The sequence below is a fragment of the Cervus elaphus genome, chromosome 8, assembly GCF_910594005.1.
Source record: "Cervus elaphus chromosome 8, mCerEla1.1, whole genome shotgun sequence".
Taxonomy (NCBI): domain Eukaryota; kingdom Metazoa; phylum Chordata; class Mammalia; order Artiodactyla; family Cervidae; genus Cervus; species Cervus elaphus.
Genome location: NC_057822.1, coordinates 48,200,063 through 48,228,051, shown reverse-complemented (window position 1 = coordinate 48,228,051; position 27,989 = coordinate 48,200,063). Strand labels below are relative to the sequence as shown.

Below are 27,989 nucleotides of genomic sequence, written 5' to 3'. Positions count from 1 at the left end.
TCCATTCCAAGCCACCTAGAATCCAAACATGATCAGGGCAACCAACCTCCTGTCTTCCAGCTTCCGAAAGAGGATTCGTGCCCAGGTTTGAAAAATGTCTATTTTTTTAAATACTTATTTTTAAAAATAAAATACTGATGCTGCATTTGAAGACTACTGGGATTATGCATAGGTGGATATTTTTTTACATATGACATATTTATTAGAAAATGTTAAGTTTTACCGCAAATGAAGCATGTAAGCGGTGATGATGAAAACCACAGTATACGACAAAATAAATTACGAGATTTTGAATGAACTGAAAACCTGAGCTTGACAGCTCCACTTGGCATTCAATGCAAAGAACAGAGAGGAGACGCAATTGTGCAGTGACGTGTGCTAATCAAATGGAAAGAGAGCAGAATGGGAAACCCGGGGTTATGGAGGAACCAACTCAAACTCCCTCGAGTCTAGGTAAGAGCGCTTCTTCACTCACAGTCTTGGTGAGGCAGTAGGAAGAAAACTCAGCAAGCCCTCCCTCTTGCGCCTCCCCCCTCTTCCCATCCCCGAAGAGACAGGCCAAGGCTGTTGTTACTTTCTGTCCACATCTGACGCAGCAGCATAGTGCAAAGCGGTGCGGCCCCAGTCATCCGTTTCATTCACACTGGCCCCTGTGGTCACTAACGTCTCAATACAGTGGAAATGACAATTTGCAGCTGCATAGTGCAGAGGAGTCCTGGAAAACAAATAGCAATTTATTATATCATTCAGTCTGAAAAACAGATCCCCATCATCAGCACCAGCACAGACAGTGGTGTTTTTAGGGGTGTGGAAAGATCTTTGGCTCTGAGTGTGGACGCCAAGAGATACGCCTTTCTCTAGCATATCTTATATGTTAGAACGAAGGCTGCAAAGATGGTGGCTTCAGACAGGCCACCCACTTGTGGATCTCCTTTCTTTCCATCCCAAGTGCCTATCCTGGTTCCCATCTACATGACTGCTCATGACTGCTCCTCTGGGCTCTTGCAATACCATCCAGACTGGCCTCCTTTGCCCTAACCCAACCTCCATGTAACTTTCAGCTGCCATGAATGAAGAACTGGATTTTCTAAGGTCCAATACCTTCGTATATAATCCTGTATCAAAACCTTCAGTCCTTCCCAGTGAACAAAGCCTTGATTTTTTAGTTTGAAATTGAAGGCCTTCCCAAGCTGGCCCTGGTCTATCTTTACAAAGTATCTCTCTTCCCAAAATGCTGTTTCCAAACAGAATAAACTGAGGTTTTTTTGATCACATCCTCATTTCCTCTACCCTCCTCGTGTTGTTTACTGGTACTGGATCCCTGGACCAGCTAGTACTGCAGCATGACTTAGCTATGCAAAGGACAAGCAAGAAAAGTTCTAAACCATCCCAGTAACCAGAGGGGTTATGGGTGGTATGTGTGTGTGTGTATTTCATGTTTAAAATGTGTCTCAAGATTTATCCCAAAATGAAATGTTCAATAAATATAATAAAGAGCTCCAGATCTTGTGAACAAATTCTGTCCTGGAAGGGCTAAAGTGCTCTACTTTGCTCTACAGAGAATTTTCTCAACTATATCCATGTGGAGGATTATATATTTTATATATGTAAATATTTTTATATAATATCTATAAAGTATGCAATCTCCCACATGGATATAGTTATTTATATCAGAAGGAGCAGAACAATTGGCGCTTCTAAACAGAAGCTGGGAAAGGAGACCCTTTCCTTGTGGCCTGTGCCTGCTTTGCTGGTGTCTGGCTTTGCTATAAAAAGGGATTTCCTTCTGAGGATGGAATCTCCCCAGCTAGCTTCCCTGTTTACCATTTCAACATAACACGATTTCCAGACGGACTGCTCCCCACGCCTTTTATTTAGGCACTTGAAGCAGAGCTCCCTGTTTACATACCTCCCACACTTGTCCTTTTTATGGAAATCTGCTCCACTGCTTTGCAAGAGTTTTATACATTCCACATTACTAGAAAGACAGGGAAAGCATTGTTAAGATGGTAGAGGTCAATTGCTGGGTTGTCTTCAGAAAGAGCTCTTTTCTGCACAGATGAAATGAGGACACTAACTTTAAATTCTGCTAACACAAAAATAACCTAACACATTAGAGTAATGCCATATCATAAGGATCTAAAGTTCCTACAATTCCTTTTTCAAAACTAATATATCAATGCATTAAAGAGCTTGATGGGACATTTTCAATTCCATGACTAAAGAATTTAATGACTATTACATGATGAAACCTTTCAGTGATGGTTTCATCATTTATCCTAAAAGTCTCTTTCAAAACCATCAAGAGTTTATGAAACAACTCCTTAAACCTCTAATAATTTCATGTCACTTTTAAACAATGAGCCAGAATGGATGAGCATTACCTTTTATCACAGCAGAATGAATTCACTATAACCATTTTCGACCCAGACTCTCCTTAACGGAAAATAAACCAGCTGCATTTCCCTGTCTTGGTAATCTAGGTAAATGAATGTGTAGAACCAAGGCCGAAAATGATGTAATGGAGCGTAGTGATCTTCCAGCTTCTTTGTCATTTGCAGAAGCAATAAATCATGTTTAGTAGAGAGAAAAGGACCCATTGAAGTGAATTTTCCTATTGAAGGGCATAGAGCTAAATATTAATCCTAATAGGAGTGTCAGACATGAATCCAGAATGGTTTGTTGCCACTTTCTGTACAGGTCTGATATTTTTCAAAATGGGGGCATAAAATGAGACATTCATCTATCATTGTTCCAATCCTGGGATGCTAAGAAGTGGCCTAGGATTTACTACTTTATTATCATTTAAATAAGAAAGATGATCTCATTAATGATAAGTATAAGCTGGGCTGTCCCTGCCCCATATCCACCCTTTACAGTCACCTTTCTCAGAGAACTAACTGCTTAAATCATAAAACTGAAAAACTTTTTGAGGGCATTATGTGTTGGTATAACATGTCAATTGATGTAAAATACCTGTCTCTTCCTGAATGAAGCCAAAGGATCAAAGGCAGACAGATCCATGTTGTATGGATCAGGAAGCTCATATGATTTGGGGGGATGGGGTGAGGAGAAGGAGGTTCTTTTTAAAAAAAAACAAACCAAAATTACGAAAATAAAACTAAATACAAAACTTTGGAATGGACATGTACAAATAAGGGGCCCTAAAGCTTCACAGTCAATCCACCTCTGTTAAATAGGTAATGCCTTTGGTCATACACAGATTATACATGGAGCACTGCTGTTCCCTAAAGACTAAGAAAATGATTAAGAACCAACACCTTACCCAAACGAGGCCATCTGAGGGGAGCCATGTTTGGTCAATGCATGGTCATATATCAACAATGTATTGATCAGAGTCTTAACCTAACCACTGATATGAAAAAGAGTATCTCATGAAAAATTCTCTTTACAACTTAAAAAAACAGGCAAGGATTAAATTACTTCTTGCTTATCCTTTGAGTTTTCTTCACTTTTGCTCACATTTAATCATTATTAGAACTTAAAACTAAGTTTGAAATAGGACTAAAATGTCTAAAGAAACATGAATTAACTCAACCTTGGATTTCCTTGATCATTAACTCTCCTTCTAGTAACAAAAGACAAAAAATTTAGGAACAAATCTCAAATTACTTTCTTTTGGTGGAAGAGGTACCAAGTAGGTACATATTCTGTAGGCTACAGACCTACAATCTAAAATAAGGAAGAAAAAGAGAGAGAGAGAGAGAGAAAAGAAAACAAGAGAAAAAATATTTCCTATATGAGATGGGTTAATGATGCTTCTTTGGAAAAACAAACACATGAGCAATCTGGAAATTCAAGGTATAATATTTGGTATTGGTAGAAACACTTCTTACCCACTTTATTAAAGAAGTTGCCTCTGATTCACAGATGACTTCGGTCAATTAAGATGCACTCATAATTAGGCCATGAGAAAACAACTAGAATTGCTGATTACTCACCCTCCTGCAGCAGCAGCATGAAGGCACGTTCTTCCAAATTTATCTGGGGTGTCTATTTCAAAGCCTGCAGACAGCACGTGCTCATTACTAAACAAGGATACTATGCTATACTTTTGTCCTAGTCAAACCACAAGAAACATTGCAGAGACAGAAAAATCAGTTAGTAGAAAAACCAGAACGCAAGCCATTGTAGTCAGAAAGAGGTTGTCATGGAAACGAATGGTAACTGCTCAAGCTTGGCAATTTTATAGGAAGAACCGTGAAGTCAAGAAGAATTTATTTTCACATTCAGCCCTGGGTGAGCTGCAGCCCCATATTTCAATCCCAGGATAAAAATTTATGAAACCAATTTGAGATAAGTAGGGCAATAGACAGGCAGACAGAACACATGGAGAAAACATGGAAAGCAAAGGAGTAATCACAACATGCTAGAAGAGAGATTTTCTTAAGCGCATTATTAGCTTTCAGTTGGTGTAAGATTTGGGAAACGTGCTTTCATGCAGGGGTTATTTTTAAGCATGCCAAAAGCAGTGAAAGCAGAATCAACCGTAAGTAAAGAACTTAAAGGAATAAAAAAAGCCTCTGGGATATCTGTTGAATTAATTCATAAACAATCTTTGCCTTGCAGACCTCTATCACCTTTGAAAGCCAGGAACTTCTTAATACATGGAGGTTGGCAGAATCATTGTTAAGAAAGATTAGCAAAGCTCCAAACCAGAAAGAATTTCTTGGTTCCAAATAGGCCCGCATTAAAAAAATAAAAATAAAACCTAGTTGGAGGGTTATCAACCACAGTGATTTTTCAGAGCCCACGGAGTGGGATGGTAATTTAACATTTCTACTATTAAAAGGTAGGGGATTTGGCCTTTTTTCTTTGTTGAAGAATGTGACATGTTACATCACCAATTTAAGCCTCAAAGATGTCTTCTCCTCCTAGGACAAGCTTCCTGTAAGCTATGGCCATCCCTGCCTGCCTCCCACTCTGGATCACCGGAGTTCTAACTTGATAAACAGACAAGACTCTCACTCCAGGGCAGAATACTGACGTTCAAACAGTTTCAACACCACGAACTGCTGGAAGCTGTCACATGCAGGTAGCTGTGGACACAGCTCATCCTGCCAATCAGATCATGAATGACATGAAGCACAGGCAGCCACTCACCCTGACCAGACACCTGAAGCTACACGGCTCATTTACAGGACACATTATGCGTCATCTGCGGTAATGGAGTTACTTACCCGAGGACAGTAACTTTCTGCAGCAGTCAGAGTGAGCATTGAGGGCAGCTAAATGTAAGGGGAACATGCTATGGATTCCACACCTGAGGAAGAAAAAAGCAGAGCAGCTCACGATTATAGATCTCCTGATACACGCAGAAGGGGGTGACCTTTCTAGAAGGTCTCTGATGAAAATTAAATCCATGAGACCTTGCTTAGGGTCTCCTGGCTGAAATAATTATGCAATCATCTCTACTTTAAAATAATAAAATCCTGGACTTAAACCACAGTGAAAAATCCCATAACAATAGAAAAATATATTTTTTAAGAAAACATTTCACATAAACAGTGACTCTTAGCATTTAAAATTAATTTCTCTTTTATTCTTTCAGCTTAGCAATTTTACGTATTATTCACATTCATTCGTTCATCTATTCAACACTTTATAACCATCAGATACTTTGCTAAGTGATGGAGAAAACAAGACAAGAAGCTGACCAACTCTCAACTTTGAAAAGCAACCTGTTTTATTCCTTGAGTTGATAAACAAATATTTATTGTTGACCTACTATGTGTTATCTCTTTGCTAAGAGTTAGTGCTGGCTGTATTATTAGAAATAAAATTTTGGATGAGAATAAAAACTAATGTTAACCTTTGACAAGTGAAACTTCATCTTTCTGGTAGCCTTTTATATTGCACATTTACCCACATAAAAAAACCAGTCACGAAATAGTTAACTTTAACCTTACATATATTTCATAAATCTAGCATATTTTCCCTAAGAATAGTACAGAAAAAAACCAGAATAGGACTTCTTAGACTGACCCCTACCATAACACAGCCTCTGAACACTCCTCTGAGGGATAGGCAGGCTTCTGACGGCAGTGCTTTCTGCCCTTGGAATTAAAGCCTCCTCCTCCTGCCCATCACTTCTCCTCAAACAAGGACCCAAAGTCAAAGTCCTGTGCTGACTCATAATTCAAAACATACAGCATCAGCAGGCAGTTCCTGTGTACTCAAAAGCATGTTAGTGATCTTGTCTCGTAACCTCTCATTTCATTCAGACAGTGTATTTGAGATTTTTTAAATCCACAGCATAACATAAGGAGTACAGGCTGTCTATATTTACATCTGCAGCATGAATCATCTAAGTTTCTTCCCTGGCACAAAGTGGCCCATTTCCACATTCTATATTGAATAAAAAACACATATGACTTGAATTTGCTAAGCTTCAGATACATGAATTTTATTTTCTACATAGAAAAGTTACTATGATGTGCATGAATTTGTGAAAGTATATACATGTTCACAGATAATTCATCATATTTGGCGTTCTGCAAAATCTGAGTCTGCCAGCAATTAACCACCTCTCTCTTTTCATCAAAACTTCTATTTATTGATGTTTTTGTTCGGTCTTCCCTCTGTTCACTTTCCTTTCCCTATATGGAGATTTCCAACCCAGTGTATATAATAGCTGGCATCCATCAAGGGATGCAATTTGCCCGTCTTCCGGGCAGTGTCTTGTGGAGGAGAACTGCTTATAATTGCCTCTCTCATCATTTACAAAAAAAAATTTCTGAAAAGCAATTGCATCAGTGACAACCTTGATGCTTATGAAAAGGAAGAGGGAGTTGGGGGATGGGAAAGAAGCTTTTTATTTGTGCTATTTATATCGTTCCCTTCTGATGTCAATGAAACATACTAATTTTTTTTATGTATAACCTATTTTAAAAGGTCTTTACTAAATGGAACTTAAAGCTAATAAGATTTTACCTAACCATTTTATCTGTTTTGAGGAGTTAAGGCAAAAATCTATGATTAAACATTGCTGGATGCTTGCAAGAAGAAAATGGATAAAACATTTTCTAGAATCATTGTGAATTCCTGTAAGAACATGACTAAATCAAGGAGTGGATTTTTAAAGATTTCTTTGAGTCTTCCTCATTCTTTATATGTATGTGTATGTGCGTGTAAGAATATAAATATTTTAATAATATCAACATACATACATAAGTATACCCATAATATTTATGATATAGTTTATATAGGTACATAAAATAGTTACCTTTATATTAAACAATACAAGCAAATGACTTAGGGAAAATAGTATCAAACTATAATAAAACAATTAAGAAAAACATAAAAAGTATAAAAGTTTAATAGACTCAGTGTTATAACATATTCCATAAACTTCACTATTAATACTTCTTGCCAAACTTAACATTTAACCCCATTGTCTTTAGATAATTCACCACACTCTATATTAGCTAATAATTTCATTTTTTTTCTGCATCTACTTATAAAACTGAGAAGGCAAGCAAAGCAGAACTCTAAAAGGCCTAGCAAAAATTCTCTTTGATAAAACCCACAAACAATAAGTGCTGAAGAAGGTGTGGAGAAAAAGGGAGCCCTCTTGCACTGTTGGTGGGAAATGTAAATTGATATAGCCACTATCAAAGACAGTATGGAGATTCCTTAAAAAAAACTAGGAATAAAACTACCACATGACCCAGCAATCCCACTACTAGGCATATGCCCTGAGGAAACCAAAATTGAAAAGACCCATGTATTCCAATATTCATTGCAGCACTATTTACAATAGCTAGGACATGGTAGCAACCTAGATGTCCATTAACAAATGAACAGATAAAAAGGTGAGGTACATATATACAAGGGAATATTACTCAGACATAAAAATGAATGCATTTGAGGCAGTCCTAATGAGGTGGATGAATCTAGACCCTATTATACAGAGTGAAGTAAATCAATGAGAGAAACAAATATCGCATATTAACGCATATATACGGAATCTAGAAAGATGGTCCCAATGAACCTGTCTGCAGGGCAGCAATGGAGATGCAGAGAACAGACTCATGGACATGGGTGGGTGGGTAAGGTGACGGTGGGGCGAAGAGAGAGAGTAGCCTGGAAACATGTACACTACCATATGTAAAGCAAGCAATGGGAACTGGCTGCTGGACTCAGGGAACTCAAACCAGGGCTCTGTGACAACCTGGCGGGGTAGGGAGGAGGGCCGGTGAGAGGCAGGCCCGGGAGGGAGGGAAATATGTATACCAATGGTTGATTCATGCTGATGTATGGCAGAAACCAACGCAGTACTGTAAACCGATCATCCTTCAGTTAAAAATAAGTTTTAAAAAACATAAACAACAAGGACCTACTGTATAGCACAGGGAACTATATTCAACCTATAATGGAAAAATTCTGAAAAATATATATACAACTGAATCACTCTGCTGTACACCAAAAGCATGGTAAATCAACTCTACTGCAATAAATTTTTTTTAAAAAATGAAAAAAATCCTCTTTGATATATTCCATAGTTAACAAAAAGTCACTACCTCAATGTAGGAAATACATTAATTTAGACTCAAGTACTAGTACTGGTATTCAAACAAATGAATTCAAACAAATATGATGTGCCAGTTTAAACAGAAAAACTAAGTATCAGGTGAAGATGGCAAGAAAATAAAAATAGAACTCAGAATTTCTGAATCACTTCAGAAATGATTCACGTATTACAAATAAAATTTCTCCTTTATTGTTATGAAATAAGACTGCTTATAAAGAAAGGATCCTAAAACCTTTAGCAGGAAACTTGGGATTTGACTGTCCTAGTCAAATGAGAAACATCGCTCTGACTTCATCAGGTATACATCAAGGAAGATCAAGAAATAAAGATGTCAGATAACACTAAACTTAACAGTGCATAAATTACAGGAAAGGGAAGACCAATTCCAGTTAATCTGCTACATTTATTTGACCAGTCATAAAATTAATGGAACACATTTGTATTAGCTATTTCTAATTTAGCTGTTAGCTGGGGTCTCCTACCCAGTTATTTCAGAATAAATGAGGCCAGAATAAATTGCAGAGAGCCATCAGAGGTGAGGACAGGGCTTTTGCACCATTAGAATATCAGTTCTTTTAAGTTTTCCCCTTGGCTCAGGAGGACATGGCTGTCCCTTTCCATATCCACGCCTTTCTAGAACCTTCCCTTAAGCCATATGCTTAAATAAAACACTGTGGTTAAGGTGATGGGGTGAGAACCTTTCGGTTTCAGTCCTAACTTTTCCATGTGCTAGCTATTTGGACTTTGGCAAGTACATAATGGCTCCCTCACCTGGAAAATAAAGATAATAATGGTGTCAATCTTATACAGCAATTGGAAGGACTAACTGAGATAATGTACGTAAAGTGTTAAATAGGATATCTGACCCATGGTTCCCTGGGTCGCTTAGCTGGATAATCAGCAGTCTGTGAGTTTTGAGGTTGTAATAAGGTTGTACTTCCTTAAAAGCCAAGAATGAAGTGTGACCAATAGCATTTCTGGTCTTTCTGTGTTTCAAAATTCTTACAGATGAACCTCCTTGCAGGGCAGGAACAGAAAGGCAGACGTCGAGAACGGACATGTGGAGGTGGGGGGGGGGTCAGCTGAGAGGGGACCGACATATATTCATTACCATGTGTGAAGTACACAGCTAGTGGGAACCTCCGTACAGTGCAGAGAGACCAGCTTGGTGCTCCGGCTGACTTAGACAGATGGGCCTGGGGATCAGGGCGGGGGCCGGGGGGGAGGGCCAAGAGGGAAGTGTTACATGTTCACATGTGGGTGATTCACTTCACTGTACAGCAGAAAGTGACAGAACAGTGTAAAGCAACTACATCCCATTTTAAAAAATCCTTTATAATACTCACCTCTCAACTCTCCCAGGAAAGGTGGGATTGGTTTAGTTTCACCCACCAAGTGGGTGAGACAAAAACTCTGATGATTTTTGATCATCAAATGATTTTATGATACTTATTCAAGTTATCAATGTTAGTAATTTCAGTTGTGTCCAACTGTTTGTGACCCCATGGACCTGTAGCCCACCAGGCTCCTCTCTGTCCATGGGGATTCTCCAGGCAAGAACACTGGAGTGGGTAGCCATTCCCTTCTCCAGGGGATCTTTCTGACCCAGGGGTCAAACTCAGGTCTCCTGCATTTCAGGCAGATGCTTTAACATCTGAGCCACCAGGGAAGCCCAAGTCAAGTGATCAAACCATAAAATAAATCTCTTATTAATTTTAATCTATGTCATTCCAACTGTTTATCATGCACCACTAAGTTACAGGCACTTGGCCTGACTGACAAAAAAGAAGCCTGGTCCCTGCTATTTACAACCTGCAGACATTTTCAGGGGTTGCTTTTGGATCAAAGTCCAAATACTCTAACATGGCTACAAAGCCCCTTCTGGATCTGACTACTGCTTAACCTAGATGTGTTCTTAGGATCTTTGAACTTCTGTCCATTCCTCTTGGAAGAGCCCTGGGTTTTCACATGCACGCCCTCCTCCTGAAAGTCTTACAACTCAAATTCTTCTGCTTCTCATGGTATTTCTCAAACTAGTCGTTACATCTCTAGGGGTTGCCGGAATATCTTTGGGCTTTTAAGAACTCTCTATTACAATTTTAGATTGTCTTTCCCTTTTGATGAGAATCTAAAATAGATGGCATGCAAGCATATGTTAGTGCATCTAAAAGGCCACCTTATCACCACACACCTCTGCCAAATTTCAGCACTGACATTTGCATGATGCTCAGGATCACAGCTGTGCTGTGTAGTACCACTTTAATTGGCAGGTGTCAGTGAGAGTAAAGGTGGACTTCATAGAAAATGAAAGGTCTGAGTCTAGGAAGGGCAATGATAATGTAGCGCAGTCAGCTTCCTGTGTGCACAGAACTGGTAATAGTTTGAGTAAAGGTTTCTGCGCCATGTGACAGGTCCACTGCCCACCACTTTAAGTGACTGCAAAACCTCCACTTCCATAGGTAAGTACTGGATCCCAAAAACTCAGTATCTTAGTCACCAGGACCACAATTCCGAGCAAAATGCTGAGTATCAACCACATCATCCATTACATGGAGAGGCAGCAAGCCTCCTGCCTAGGAGCTGAGGCTCCAGATCCAGGTGATCAAGGATGGTGTCCTATTTCCACCCACCGCTCTGTGACCTAAACCTCCTTTACTTCACCTGTAAGATGGCCATAATCACAGCACTTACCCCAGGGGGTTGTTGTGACAGTAAACGTAACCTCTCAGAGTGGGGCCTAGCATAAGGAAGAACTCATGAGCATTTGTTACTATTGTCCTGTGCAGTTATGGTGAACACTGTGGGTTTCTTTTTGTGTGCATTTTGTGATTTTTAAAAATTTATTGCTATATGAGAGTCAAAAGCCTAGGGAGTCTCTATTTAGTCTTATGTTTATACATATCCAAACATTTTAATAAAAATAATCTAAGCAGATGCTTAGGACCTGAAAGACTTTCAGTTACATAACTAATTGCTACTTGTCCTACGAGTTAACCATCCCTCTTCTGGGAAGCTTTGCTGGTCCTGCTACATCCCATGTATGTTCTCCTGTACTCCAGTGGCACCTGACAGTTGTTCTGCCATCAAACTTAGCACACATGATTGTCACTGCCTATTTCATTCTTGCCCTGGAGAAGGAAGTGCAATCCAATCCAGTATTCTTGCCTGAAGGATTCCATGGACAGAGGAGCCTCGTGGGCTACAGTCCATGGGGTCACAAAGAGTTGGACACGACTGAGTGACTCACACTTTCACTTTTGCGTTCCCCACTCCAACAGGCTGTAAACTCCTTGGCAGCAAGCTCTGTGACCTCAGAACCTGACAGTGGGTGATACTTAACAAGCCATCAGCAGATAGTGAATGTAAGAATATCAGAATCAGTCACCTGGAAATCTATAATACCACCAATTCTGCTACAACTGAGGCAGAAAAAGCAGTGAGAGTTTAATTGATAAGATGGAATACAAATTAAAATATCCTAGAGACAAGCACCCCAAAACTAACAAAGTTAAACAAGAAAAAACCCAATGGCTTTGATACCACATGAAGTTGCATAAGCACCGAGTCACCCTGCAGAAACTGAAAGTTCAGAGAAACAAAAAAGAAAAACAAAGAATATTTAATCAAGGCCTGAAAATAAGATGCAAATAGATTCATCAGAAAGTAACGACTATAAAACTTGTCATAAAGAGATCTTTACAAATACATTGGCCATATTGCTTATGAATTAAAATGGGTTATTTTCATAAATGCTCTTTTTTGTTCACTTATTTATAGAAGGAAAGGCCTGTTTTTCTTCTCTTTAATGAGCTACCCTAGATAAATCCACAAGGAGACCAGAGAACAGTGACTTTCTGGGGAAAAGTGAAAGTCGCTCAGTCGTGTCCGACTTTTTGTGACGCCATGGACTATACAGTTCATGGAATTCTCCAGGCCAGAATACTGGAGTGGGTAGCCTTTCCCTTCTCCAGGAGATCTTCCCAACCCAGGGATCGAACCCAGGTCTCCCACACTACAGGCAGATTTTTTACCAGCTGAGCCACAAGGTAAGCCTAAGAATGCTGGAGTGGGCGGCCTATCCCTTCACCAGCAGATCTCCCTGACCCAGGAATCGAACCGGGGTCTCCTGCATTGCAGGCAGATTCTTTACCAACTGAGCTATCAGGGAAGCCCAAGCCTTTAGCAAATTCAATCATCAGTTCTCCTGTCCCTTCACGTGGATATTTTCTCTTTAGGTGACTTCCCTCCCCACACAACATGCACACTCACTCACACACACAAACACACACACACCCACACACACACAGTTGTTGCCTTAACGAACCACTGTTACTGAAGGAAGCATGTCTTAACCCCAGATAGCTGGGGCAGAAGGAAGCATATGTGGCTCTTTGAAGCTGGGACAATGTTTCCCTGGCCAGTGTCCCCAGTACGGTCAGTAGAAAGAAAGGTTACTTGACCAACAACGTCATTCCTAAGGCATTTTTGCCACATAGTTTGAGTTTGTACAAATTGAGGGCAAAATAATCTCAAGGAAATAGACTTTGTGCTTACTGCGTTAAATGTGGTTTTTCAGAAATTTTAAGTACTGAGCCTTATTTATCTTTATCCCTCAAATGAGGGATAAAGTTCAACTTTTTTGAAAAAAACTCTTTTTCAGATGAGCTCAAATCTGAAAAAACCACTGAAAATATGAACAGCATGAAGATAGCTTGTGCCTAAACACTTTATTTCTGCTTAACTGACACTGAGCATTTAAGATCTTTGACTTCGGGTTGTCAAGGCCTGCTTGGGAACTCTAGAATCTGGTGAATGGCTCCGAAATCCTAGAACACTGCTCTTTCCAGGAAACTGAGCTGCCGCTTTAGATTTGCAACCTTCCGGTCAAACAGGTCCTGTGACTTGAAGCTGATTCCCTTCTCTTCTGAGACAGCCCACTGTTCTTGCTGTTAGTATCTGTCAGTGCCAGCGTCTCTCCACCCTCAGTCTTGTCCTTAGCTTGAGAACTGCATTTCTTCTCTGGACATTCGCAAGAGGCTGCCAAGTGTTTCTAGTCTGGACCACTTCCAGTCTGTCTGGACTGCTATTAGAGTGATCTTTCTTACACACAAACGGGATCATTAGACACAACCTACCCTACACATAGTTACAATTCTTTAACAACTTCTGAATGCCTCAGAATGGTATCCAACTCCTCAGCAAGATGTTCAAGGTCCTCTGAAATGTGGTTCTTCCTGCCTTTCCACCTCTTCTCTTTCCACTCCCCTAACATGCTAGATATTATGAAGCAATAATAAATAATAACATAATAAATTAATAATTAGTAGTTAGCATTTACTGATAGCTTATTATGAGCCAGGCACTGTTCAAAGAGCTATTAAGTTGGATTATCTTGTTGAATACCTTAGCAGATGCATTTAGATAACTCACACACAGATCTTAACACATACCGGAGAGCTTTACTAGTAATTAAGTCCTTTAAACCTCATAACAAACCTATGGTAGATACTATTATTACTCTCATTTGCCAAATGAGGAAATCAATGTGCAGACAGGTTGAGCAACAAGCTCAAGGTCACACAGCTCACAAATGAGGCAGCTTGAGCTGGAGCCCAGCCAGTGCCCCCTAAAGGCTGGGTCTCCCACCATGATATAATGCAGCCTTTGGCAGACCCTCCACCCCACCAGGCCAACTTCCACCCCACTAGGCCACCCTCCCCGCGGGAGCTGTATCTGCTCCTGCTTTCCCTCCTGCTCGGGACGTCTGCCACTCTCTGCTCTATTCACATAACTCCCATCCTTCAAAGTCTACCTAAAAATCACCTTCTCCTTCAAAACTGTGGCCACCTTTGAGCTCTCTCCTTCCTGTCTATACCCTATGGCATATTATTGTCCACACCAAATATTTTGCCATTAAAGTTCTGTTTCATTTTGAACTTTGCTAAATATGATCTTGCATGGTTCTTCGTCTTAAGTGGATTTTGGGCCTCCAACAAAATTATGAGCTCCTGGAAGGTACCAACCAGGTAACGTATATCTGAAATTTCCCACAGCACCCAACATTGCAATGGATTCATATAGATAGATGCTTCACATATTCTTGCTGAATTGAAGTACAAAATGAATCAGGTCCCTCTTCCCTATGTGGCAGATTTACTCAATTGCACAGTATAACCATATCATTAAACATGGTTATTAACATATGCAAAATGGTACTCTGAATAAAATCTGAGTTTGCCCAATTATGCTTTATTTTTCCTGCTTAATTAACACTGCACATTGCAAAAAACAGAAGAATATTAAAAAAGAGAGATTTAGGAGTAAAGTTCAAGTTCCCTTAATTAAAACCACTGAAATAGGCCTCTTTCTGATACAGCTAAAAAATAAAATTGGTTCTTCCTTGCAACTGTCATTAAAAATCACTTAATTTAGTTCAAATTTAATCTGTGTTGAGCATAATGGTGCAGATCTACCTTAACCTGGATAAACAGGATCTATCTGCAGCATGGCGGAGCCCCTTCGGCAGTACCCCACACGCGGCAATTGATCCCCTGTATCTTTGCTGTAACCTACTTGGCTGTGTCAGCTCCGCTGGTTATTAAGGTGTTAATCAAAAGCTCATGGCCGTATCTTGCAGCCACGTGAAGAGGGGTGTTACCATCCTTATCCACACAGTCAATTTCACCTCCTGAAAGAGACATTTTAATACAGAATAACGTAAGGATTCATGTTGACTCAGATAATATACTCACATTGACTAAATGTTGACTTCATTTTTATTCTGTGCATCTCTGCTCTCAAGGACAAGAATGCTTTTTAAGGGAACAAGTCACCATCTGAAGTTGTAGTATTATTAAATCTGCATGGAAGGAAGTCTATCAGAAATGCTTTTTAAAAACCTTTCCAAAAAAAAAAAACCTTTCCACATTGTCTTATTTAAGAATCTAAAATCTTACAACTAGATTCCCTCTCTAAATAAACAATGTAATCAAATTCCATAAAATGCATCTCTGAAGACATATTCAGTTTTAATTTTACTTGCCGAATTAAAGACCTATGTAAATCTTATGCTACAGCATAAGAACCAAAGGAATAGAGTTCAAGAAAAGATTTTATGTAGTTTGACTATCTAGTTTAAAATATGATGACTAAAATGAGTAAAAGCATAAACTATAAAGTATCCATATTTATCAAAACTATCACATTAATTACCTACAGTTCTTTTAATAATATAGTAGTTGCATTTTATTTTATTGTATATTGCCTCCTTTTCCCCAAATTCTTATTTTACTGTGTCTCTTTCTTTCTCTCCCCTTTTCATATATATGAAAAGACATATAATATGTAATAAATGAAATACAATTAGTCTATTAATTTATTTAAAGAACCATTTAGAAATAAGTTAGACATCATGGATTTCACCTCTAAGAACAAAGACAGACTCCCGTATAACCACAACACCATCATACACTATAACTATCATACCCAAGAAATTTAACAGATACCATAATTTTGTATAACATACAGTGTGTATTTCAATTGTCCCCAAAAATGTGCTTTATAATTGTTTTTTTTTAATCCAGGATTCAATCGAAGATTCTGACAGCATTTAGTTGTCACGTCTCTTTAGATTTTTTTTTTTTTTTTTTTTTGCTTTTGTTCTCTTTAGATTCTTATCATCTGGAACAATCTTCCTGCCTTTTATGTATGTATGTAGGTATCTCTCAAATTATTGATATTTTTGGAGACTAAGCCAGGAGTCATATACGATATAGTGCATTCTGGCATTGTCTGGTTATTTCCTCCTTATCAGATTCAGGCTAAATATTTTGGCAAGAATATCCCAAAGTTGAAATGCACTTCGCATCCCATCTCCACAGCACACACATAAGATCAAGCTAGTCCGTTACCAGATGATACAAATGGAATTACTTACAATGGGTACAGACCGTCAGTTTGGGAAGATTAAACAGTTCTGCAAAAGGATAGTGGTTACGGCTGCACAACTATGTGAATGTACTTAATGTCACAGTACCATATGCTTAAAAATAGTTTAAATGGTAAATTTAATGCTAAATGTGTTTTACCACAATTTAAAAAAGGGGCTTGATTACTTGGCTAAGGTGATGCCTGCTCGCACTCTCCACTGCAAAATGTCTTTTCCCTTTTTATAATTAGCAAAGAATTTGTGGGTGATACTTTCAAACTGTGCGAATATCTGCTTTTCCAACAAAGTTTCCCACAATGATTTCAGCATAAACAGGGAGCACTCTGTTCAAAAGTTATCTGAATTCTTTATTCTGTGTGCTTATATTATCAATTTGATACATGGCCTCATTTGACTGTGGGCTTCCCAGGTGGCGCTAGTGGTAAAGAAACTGTTTGCCTATACAGGAGACATAAGAAATGTGGGTTCAATCCCCGGGTGGGGAAGACCCCCTGGAGAAGCGCATGGCAATCCACTCCAGTATTCTTGCCTGGAGAATCCCATGGACAGAGAAGCTTGGCAGGCTAAAGTTCATAGTATCACAGAGTTGGACACGACTGAAGTGACTTAGCACTCATTTGATCTTGCCTTCAAATATTTTACTGGCTCTGATTTAACTTTATCAAATACATAAAACATGTGTTTCAAAAGTCTATACTTTTAAAAAGCCTCATTTCTATCCCTTCCACTTCACCTGCAACCACATCCTATAGTAATTAATCATTTTCACTAGTTTTCGTTTATGCTCTCTGTGTTTCTCTTTGTAAAAAATAAACAGATTCTTTTATGCCATGCCTTTTTTTCCTCCCCACTTAACAATGTACCCTGGAATTCACTCCTAGAGATCACTTCTTTGGATATCTTCATTTTTGTATGACTTGTTTTTCATTGCAAGGAGGTATTAGTTAAGTAAACCAGTCTGGTATAGATGAACATTTAGGTAGCAAAAATAATTTTGCTACTATCAGGAATGCTGCAGTGAATAACTTTACACAAATATTGTTTTGTATTTGTTGAGTGCATCTTCAGAATAAATTATTAGAAAGGGGATTTCTAGGTCAAAGAAATGAGTATATGGTTTTATTAGATTTTGCCACATATCCTTCTCTAGGCGCTGTACAACTTTGCACTCATGTGAGCAATGTGTAAGAGTTTCTTTTTCTTCAGTCTTGCCAAGCTTTTGAATATATTCCATGTAACGAGTGAAAACCGGTTTCTCACATATAGTCTTTATTTACATTTCTCTTGTTAAGGAAGTCGAGAATCTTTTCATATATTAAAGGGCCATTGTTTATCTTTTTCTATGAACCATTTGTTCATGACTTTTGCCCATTTTTCTAAGAGTGTGTGTGTGTGTGTGTGTGTGTGTGTGTGTGTGTGTGATCTTTTTATTCCTTAATTTTTAAAGGTTCTTAAAAGAGTTGGGAGATTACCCATTTAGCAGTAATAGTTGTTACAAATATTTTTGTCCTAGATTTTCTTTGTCTTTGGTGTTTTATGCTGAAAAAAATTGTTTTATAATTTCTTTTATTATATTTAGATTTTGCATTGTGGTTTAAAAAGTTTTCCCCACATCCTAGCAATACAGAAACTGACACAGGTGAAAATATTTGCTATATGCATTACTGATAATCAAGTAAACTTTCAAGTATTTTAAGAGCCTCTGAAAATCAAGGAATAAGGAGGAATTAAGGAGAGGGAGGAATGGGGAGTGACTGCTAAATAGGATGCGGTTCTGGGGTGCAGATGATGAAAATGTTCTGGAACTAGACAATGGTGATGACTGTAAAGCCATGTGAAGATACTGAGATCCACTGAATCACACACGTTACAATGATGAGCTCCTATAGTACATGGAAGTTATATCCCAATCATAAAGGAAGGGCCTGAGGAAAGCTAGAGGGAAGGGGAGGGAGTAAAGGACAGGGAGCACACCACAGAGAAAAACACACAGTGTGTGCTCAAGCTTACGGAAGACTGTGTGCACATCCGCTTTCAATGAGAGCACCTGAGACACTGGGACACCAAACATAAATTAGTCTAAGAGTTCATTTCCTGACTATCCTGCTCATAAACAAATCTCTGCATCATTATGGAAAGCAATTAAGTTATTGAATTATCAGCTCATGCTCTTAGATATCAGGTATTTTCAGTTCAGTTCAGTTCAGTCGCTCAGTCGTGTCCGACTCTCTGCGACCCCATGAATCGCAGCAGCTAGGCCTCCCTGTCCATCACCAACTCCCAGAGTTTACTCAAACTCATGCCCATTGAGTCGGTGATGCCATCCAGCCATCTCATCCTCTGTCATCTCCTCCTCCACCTGCCCCCAATCCCTCCCAGCATCAGGGTCTTTTCCAATGAGTCAACTCTTCCCATGAGGTGGCCAAAGTACTGGAGTTTCAGCTTCAGCATCAGTCTTTCCAATGAACACCTAGGACTTATCGCCTTCATGATGGACTGGTTGGATCTTCCTGCAGTCCAAGGGACTCTCAAGAGTCTTCTCCAACACCACACTTCAAAAGCACCAATTCTTCGGTGCTCAGCTTTCTTCACGGTCCAACTTTCGCATCCATACATGACCACTGGAAAAATCATAGCCTTGACCAGACAGACCTTTGTTGGCAAAGTAATGTCTCTGCTTTTTAATATGCTATCTAGGTTGGTCATAACTTTCCTTCCAAGGAGTAAGCGTCTTTTAATTTTACGGCTGCAGTCACCATCTGCAGTGATTTTGGAGCCCAAAAAATGAAGTCTGACACTGTTTCCACTGTCTCCCCATCTATTTCCCATGAGGTGATGGGACCAGATACCATAATCTTAGTTTTCTGAATGTTGAGCTTTTAAGCCAGCTTTTTCACTCTACTCTTTCACTTTCATCAAGAGGCTTTTTAGTTCCTCTTCACTCTCTGCCATAAGGGTGGTGTCATCTGCATATCTGAGGTTATTGATATTTCTCCCGGCAATCAGGTATTTTAGAGTAGGTCAAATCTTCAGCTTTACCTCATTATCAATTATGTTGAACTAAACTAAGCTGACGTTTTAAAACTAAAATGTATCATTTTAAGATACTAATACTATAATGTTTGGTTGTGTATCTAAGCTACACATACACATTTATACATTCCAGAATAAGAAATACAAAATCCTAAGAAATGTAAATATTCTATAAATGGCTTAGATCTAAAAAGATATTAAACATTTACTTTAAATAATATTAATGAGAAAGTAATTTTCTCATTGTAGAAAATTTAGAAGATGCTGTAAAATACAAAAAAGAAAACAGAAGTCATCTATAAATTCACTGATTATTTTGAGGTAATCAGTATTAATATTCTGGATATTTCCTTTCAGTTGTTTGTGTGTATGTGCATTTGTGTGTGAAGACATTTCCCATGGTTAAGATCATAGAATACAAAGGGTTTTGTATCCTGACTTCCCCCTTAATATTACATCACAAACACTTCCCGTGTTATTAATTTGTTTCATTAAAATAACTGCAAATCTCCGTGGTATCAGTATTTAGAGAATTTACTTAGAAAGGCCCCAATTACAAGGCATTTAGGCTATGCCCAATTTTGCCACCAGGAAAAACACAGGAATGAACGTTATTATACATAATTTTATCCACATTTCAGATTATCTCCTCCAGCAGCGTTTTCAGAAGTAGTACCACTAGATTGGAAGTATGAGTATTTTTAAGGCCCTTGATGGACACTGGGAAATTGCTTCTGAGAAAGTCTGTGCCCATTTCTACTCCCGTTAGCAGTATATGTGAGAACCAAAAAGAAGCCATTGAAAGTCTTTTCAGATCTAAGGAAAGAACATTAACTCCCAGGCCACAACACTCTCTCTTATGATATGACCATTATAAAATCTTCAAATAATAGCTGCAAGGCCCTTCCTTCTAATGAATCCTACTATGACCACCAATCCCCTAAGATTTATTTCCAACAAGCAATATTCTTTCTAGCCAGGTATGTTGGTAAACCAGAGTTAATGAATGAGATTCCTTCCTAAAAAGTGAAATAATTACAAATATGTGTGGCCTTTGTAGAAGGGGAAGATGTTTAAAAAAACTCCAATCAGTACATCCGTTTACATAGGATTTAAGATGTTTCACTCCCCAGCCAAGACTTCAGCATGTGCCAATAAATGTACACATTTGGATTTTGCAACTTAATAGCTGTTCACAAAACAGTAATCCCTTTTTGACTTTGTGACAGAGAAATATAAATGGCAGCTTGAATACAAATGCTGATCTTTCCTCAAATCTTTGTTTCTGCAGCAAAGTATTGATTTTTAAAACCAGTTGCTCAAATATAGACTATGATCATTTCCATAAAAGTAATTACATATCTTTATATGCACATTCTTAAATACATGTAAAAAATCTGGACGTTTCATCAAATTGTCAATAGAAATTATTGGGTGGGATTAAGGAGACACATTGATGGGGATCTCTTTAATAATTTAATTTTATTCTATAGTGAGCATGTATTCATTTTATTGGAGAAGGAAATGGAAACCCACTTCAGTTTCCTTGCCTGGAGAATTTCATGGACAAAAGAGCCTGGCAGGCTATAATCAAGAAAAATAATAAAACAAAATTAGTTACTGCAAATTTTTCAGTTCAGTCGCTCAGTCGTGTCAGACTCTCTGCGACCCCATGGACTGCAGCACTCCAGGCTTCCCTATCCATCACCAATTCCCAGAGCTTGCTCAAACCCATGTCCATCGAGTCGGTGATGCCATCCAACCATCTCATTCTCTGTCGTCCCCTTTTCCTCCTGCCTTCAATTTTCCCCAGCATCAGGGTTTTTCCCAAATGAGTCAGTTCTTCCAATCAGGTAGACAAAGTATTGGAGCTTCAGCGTCAGTCCTTCCAGTGAATATTCAGGGTTGATTTCCTTTAGGATTGACTGGTTTGATCTCTACTGCAAACTTTTAGGGACTCAAGAAATAGCTCACAATAATTTAAATTTAGAAGCATCCAATTTAGATCATTTTTATGCCCTGGGGACAGGCAGCCACTTGGTCTCCATGGATACCTCAGAGCAATCCAGGATACAGGTACCCATGTGAGAGCTGCCCACAGTGGTCAGCCTAAAAGGTCCACCTACGGAGCGGATCAAAGAGTGAAACCTCAAAGAAATCTTCGTCCTGGACAAACACTACATTGCTCATGTCCTTCTGAGCCAAGTGTTAGGGGCTCCACGTTCATCAGCCTCAAATATTCCAAAAATAAGACAGGAAAAGAGAAGAGTGAAAAATACTGGAAAGGAGGGTCTAGGGGATTTGAGCTGATAGTTTCTTTGTTGTCACTACCATTTCATAAGTTAATTTAAAACTGTAAAAATATGGGTAATTATCTTTAATTGTCCTTTAAAATATATTTCTGGAAAACATCATAACTTAGTAGGAAAGTAGAGACTATTTGTTATTCAGAAATATGTTTAGGACCTCTAGATAAATGAATTTCTATTTTATGGTCACTCCCAAAGCTATCCATTTTCATTTGAAAATCTTTAACAGTTGCTTGGAATTCAAATATCTTTACTCTTTATTTGAAAGTTGCAAGTTAAATGTTGGTAATCCAGCATTGATAATTAGTGAGGAAGATAAACATTTGTGAGTTTAGACACAGGCAGAGCATATAGGAAGAGATGATTTATGCAGCATTATCCAAGCATTCATCTGAAATTAGCTTTTCATTGCACAAACAAGAATAGTCATCTTATTAAGCTGCCTTGGAAGGGCTATGACCCCAAATATAAAAAATCTCACAATGAATCATCCTAACCTATCCCTTGGCTCCTCCTTTTCAAACTCTATTTATTTTTAAAGCTTCTATGAAAAAAAAAAAAGCATCATTTTGAACTTTTGTAACCTGCTGGGCAGCATCTAAGGCAGCTGCTTGTGCAAATGGCTGGATCAAATGCCTTCTGATATCAAATTATGTCTTCATTTAATTCTTTCCCTCTCTGGTTCTGACAACGCAGCTTCAGATAACAAACAATGTGACTGAATAGCAGAGGCACTCTTTATTTATTAACTTAAAAAAGAGTTTTTTAAAAAGTGATCACCTTACCAGAACTGAATGATTAGGGGGGGGCGGGTGGGGAAGATATTATAAAGAACTAATAGCCCTGACTAGAGAGCAATCAGAGAAGCAGAGAAATGCTGCAAAAAGTCCAGATTATCAGAGCAATTTAACAAAACAAACACCAAGCATGTCCCTCAGCAGGTCTCAGGACCAAGTGATGTCCCCATGGGGGATGGGCATTCGGGGTCCTGCCGTGTAGGGGTCCGCTCTGGAGGACGGACACCAGGCCCTGGGGGTGTGAGTCTCTGGACTTTTCCCAAAAGGAAACCAACAAAGAGGAGAAAAGAAAAGAGCTTCCTGTTCTTGTCCCTAAGGGCTTTTTTTCTTTTTTTAATGTCAAATGGAAGAACTCACAGTTCTCACATGTGTAACAAATGCAAAGAATTGTTGGCTGAGAGAAGAGAATGCCAAATTATCCTTTTACAGGGATGACTCCATGCCAAATACAAGCAACTCTTACACAGAATTCAAATTTAAAAAAAAATTTTAACATGTCATTGTTTGTCCAGATAACACATTTTTAAGTGAGCGTTTGAGAGCCCAGTCTCCAGTGTCAGTCTTCCTATGTCCTAACCTCTGTTCCTCAACACGTGTGCCAGGTGTCCCAACAAAGGTGACAACCTCTCTGCCTCAGTTTCTCCATGTTTGAAATGGAGATAATAACAGCGCCTCTTTCTCATGGGGGCTGTCGGAAGGATTTATGTGGAGTGCTTAGTCAAGTGCCTGGCACAGTGTGAAGAACATGCAACCATTATCATTATATATAAGAAGTAATATACTATAGCCACTATATTTTCAGTATTTTAGGACCCTGGACTCCACTCAACCCACAGAGCAAGATGCCAGGCCAGCCAAGAATAGGCTCTGAGACAAGCTCCTTGATTACAGAGGACAAGACATAGGGTCTTTTTCAGGTATCATCCCCACTCAAAAGTCTAGCAAGAATTCTAGTAGAGAGGGCTCGGAAGTTTAAGTTCACAGGGATGGTTTGTGAAGAGAGCAAAGCAGCCAGCGGCCGCCCCAAGACTGCTTTAAGCACATTAGCATCACACAGGTCTGGCCCCCAGAGATGGACCTGTAGGAAGGCAGTGCTTACAAGGTGAAAAGCTGCTCCTTCTCTGGTCTGGTCACTAGTGCTTGAAACTGCTTCAACAGGGAACAATGCTTTTTAATGCCATCAAGCTAAAGCCCAGTGATTATATTCACATTAAATTTTTTTAATTGGATACCAAATAGCTCCCTGGTTTTGTTTATTTTTAAGGCAGTGGACACTGTTTCTGAAAAACAGTTGAGAAACACAGTGGGATGAGTCGCTGTTGTTTAGTTGCTGAGTCTTGTCCAACTCTTTCTCGACCCCATGGACTGACTGTGGCCTGCCAGGCTCTTATGTCTATGAGATTTCCCAGGCAAGAATACTGGAGTGGCCCGCCATTTCCTTCTACAAGAGTGGGATGAGGAAAGTGTGCAAAGGAGAGATGCCAGGGGCCGTCCCCACCTCCCTTTATTTCAAAAGAAACAAAACAAAGTGGTTTTTCAGTAAAGTGAATGTCAAAGGCATACCATGTATTTCAAACTAGAATTAATAGGTGTTGTGCAGTTAATTTTCAATTACCTGTATTTGCTCACTGGAAATTTGCCGGGATTGCTTTTCTTCTATAGTTTCACTGAAGTGCTTCTAAATTTCCTGTGCTTCACTGCAGATATTTTGCTTCCTCAGCATAATTTCTCTGCATAGTGTCAAATGACTTCTGTGCCTAAGACATAACTTGTGCATGCTAAGTCACTTCAGGCATGTCTGACTCTTCGAGACCCTGTGGACTGTAGCCTGCCAGGCTCCTTTGTCCATGGGGATCTCCAGGCAAGAACACTGGAGTTGGCTGTTGTGTCCTCCTGCAGGGGATCTTCCTGATAATACCACTAATGCTTCAAGTGTATGCCATCCAATATTCTTACAGATGACAGGAAGATGGGTCTACAAAACTGACTAATGTCTGAGTTTTGAGATCTAGAAATGTGGGTCAACTAAAGATAGTTTAGGAACTGCTGAATTTATGTGATATGTCAGCAAAAATCTGAACTAAACATGTTTTTCTTTTTTTTCCAAGTGTCTTCAAGATTAGCTAAGATAACAGAAGTTGTGCTAGCAAAGTCAGTGCACTCCCAGATTCTGGCCATTACCCTCTAATAGGAACATGGATCGTGATGTGAAGTGACGCTCCCTAGTATTTTGGCTGCAGAGACAACCCAATGGTTCAAACACATCTTTTTTGTAAGTCTGGAATATTACTAGATTCTGTGACTTTCCAAGGTCTTTATCGAGCCTGTGATTTTATGATCCTTTATATCATGTATGTACCCGCTTTTCTGTTGAGTCATCTCATTTTTCTTACCTTTGACCAAGTAGCTTAATGAGTTTTAACTTATGAAACTATGGTGGGTTTGAAAATTTAAAAATAATTCAACTTTGCTGTTAGAAAATGCCTGATACTTATCTTTACTAGTTTCTGAGTAAAACATGCAGGATCTTAAGCCTATATATCATTTCCAGTTTCAAAACTCATGTGTTCTTTGACTAGGAATTGACTATGAAACTTATGGTTCCATGTCCTTTTTCCTAAGCTGGGTGGTGATGACCTGTCTGATAAGGAGCTCGTAGCCAAGTTCATCAAAGGATAGTATAAATTCAAGCTTAATAAACACTAACAGAGCATTGTATTTCATATTCAAATAAGTGACAGCCAAACTCAAGTCACACCAAGAAACTGTTCCAATAACGACACTGTAGCAGAATCTCTCTTACCATTCTGAATGAGGGTCTGCGACCGTGTGAACCTTCCGTGGACGGCTGTCATGTGAAGCGGACTTTTACCATCTTTGCTCTAAAAATTGAGAGAGAGAGAAAAAAAAACAGTGGGCAAGTAACACCAATCTGAAACATTCCGCAATTCCCAATAGAGTGTATATGATATTGCAGGTTTCTATCTGACATCACATTTTTTTAAAAATTAAGTGTAGTTCATTTACAGTGTTGTGTTGGTTTCAGGTGTTTAGCAACGTGATTCAGGATATGTATACGTGTTCTTTTTCAGATTCATTTCCATTATATGTTGTTATAAGATATTGAATATAGTTCTCTATGCTATATAGTAGAGTCTTACTGTTTATGTTATATATAACATCACATTTTAAAGAAGCTTGGAGAAATGGAAATTATTCTAGAGAAGAATTGCAGAATTTTTAGTTACACTGGCAATTTTTAAACTACCCTGGTTTACACTGAGGAAATCATCCAAAATGTTTTTTCATCTCCTGTGGTCTACTAATAAAAGTTTCCTTCAAGGAGGTTTTTTTTTTCAACTTTAAGAAAAATTGAAGTATAATTAATATACAATGTTGTGTTAGTTTCCAGTGTACATCGAAGTGACTCAGTTATAAATATATATGTATACATATATCTTTTTCATATCTTTTCCATTATAGTTTATTATAGTGTTTTTCAACTCTTGTCTGCGGTAAATTAAAAAAAGACAAATGATGTATTAACTTGTTTGGTCCTCTTTGGCCTAAAGATGACTAAACTGCTATAAATCATTGCAATTTTCAAAACTGACCTGAAATCCTCCACCATTATCTACATTTTAATCCCACAGAGGGAAAAGAAAACACTTCTTTTTATTATCGCAATAAAGACACATTTACTCCACTTAACTCATTAGAAATTATAGGATTAAGATATGAAATAGTTTAGCAAATTGCCATTTTAATGATCAGCTGGAAATGTGCTGAATTTATGCACCACCTCTTTATCACTCAAGTTATGACGGCATTCTCTGATATAGGTTAAGGCAAAACATGGAAAATGTACAGAGTCTACCCACTAGTCAGCACTGCACCAAATACCAAAGTTCTACACTTTTAATTAAGTAGTATTTGTTTATAGAATTTTCTAAAAACAGTAATACCCATGAAAATATTAGTTACTTTAGACACAAAGTATCCCCAACTGAGAGAATATATTATGTATTCTTTGATTCAGATATTATTTTTAAAACCAAAAAGAAATTTATGTAACTGTTATTTTTCTAAGTCTCAGAAGAAATGTTTTCCTAATCCTGAGCTTAACATACAAGATTTTAAAAGCACAAGTTCATTTTTGTGATGAAACTCATATACTTGTGTTTTAAAATGATTCTTTTAAAAATGCTACAATGGAAAGCAAATAATCACCTAAATATTTCAAATAGTGAACCACAGACTCCATGCATCTGAATCATTCAGGGTTCTTGGTAGGAATGTGAATCCTGGGTCCTAGCTCAGATTTACAGAATCAGAACTGATTTCATTTCTAACTTTCACAGCACACTAAAGTTTAGGAGCAGCTGCTTTTGACTGTGGACTGGAATAGCTTATAAAACCACAAGGTTGAACAGAAGAATTTTTATTATATATCCCATAAGTCTAGACTGAAGAGGAGCTATGTATAACCTGTGCCAAGGGAAGTCAGTCAAAGCTGCTGTGCTGTTGTGTGCTCACTAAGTCAGTCCCGACTCTTCTGACTCACTGAGACCCCACGGACTGCAGCCCTGCCTGGCTCCTCTGTCCACGCGATTTTTCAGGCAAGAATATGGGGCGGGGGGTGGGTGGGGTGGGTGTTGCCATTTCCTTCTCCAGGGGATCTTCCCAATCCAGGGATTGAACTCACGTCTCCTATATTGCAGGCAGTCTCCTGCATTGCAGGCTAATTCTTTATCAACTGAGACCCCAGGGAACCCCAACTCTTTTGGTAACTGCATATCGAGTGTAATAAATCATCATTATAGTGAAAGATTCTCAGGTTGATGGGGAAGAAATAGAAATAATAGGATCTTCTCTCTCTGTTAATCTTGTATGATTATAGCCTGAATGGAAAAGATTTAGAAAGTAAAGGAAGATGGAAGCAAACTTGAAAATTACTGAAATAATATTTTTGGGGAAAGGAGCATTAACCGAAAAATAAGAATACGACGCCATCACCAACCACAAAATATACTATGGAGGAGAGATCCTGAAAGCTATCTGATTACAGAGTCTGCATCTTAGATGGGAGAAATGCAGACAATTCGAAACACTCAAAAGTCTGGGAACCACTTAGGAATGAGGATTTAAGACATATTTCCCTCCAACAAAAAAGTGATGACAGTCTAAGACTCTTGAGAGAGAAAACAGAAATTGCAGAGTTGACATTCATTTGTCCCTAGGTGGTGCTATTTCTTTAAATTTTGCTCCAGTATTTTCTCTTAAATTTAAGATGAAAATATAACTAATTAGCATTTAGTTAAATATACATAAAGCCATAAATACTTCAG

The 27,989-nt window shown here is 38.6% G+C and overlaps 1 protein-coding gene across 4 annotated transcripts in view; it reads right to left on the bottom strand.

The window, feature by feature from the left end:
• The window catches only part of ANKRD44 (ankyrin repeat domain 44), a 304,247-nt gene that overhangs the window by 79,231 nt on the left and 197,027 nt on the right, over positions 1-27,989 (bottom strand). For all 4 annotated transcript variants that reach the window (XM_043910502.1, XM_043910501.1, XM_043910504.1 and 1 more), the window contains 6 exons: positions 25,445-25,523; positions 15,128-15,242; positions 5,202-5,284; positions 3,963-4,026; positions 1,910-1,978; positions 575-715 (listed from right to left, as the gene is read on the bottom strand). In XM_043910502.1, the coding sequence (XP_043766437.1) occupies positions 575-715; positions 1,910-1,978; positions 3,963-4,026; positions 5,202-5,284; positions 15,128-15,242; positions 25,445-25,523 (551 nt within the window). The remainder of the gene's footprint in view (positions 1-574; positions 716-1,909; positions 1,979-3,962; positions 4,027-5,201; positions 5,285-15,127; positions 15,243-25,444; positions 25,524-27,989) is intronic.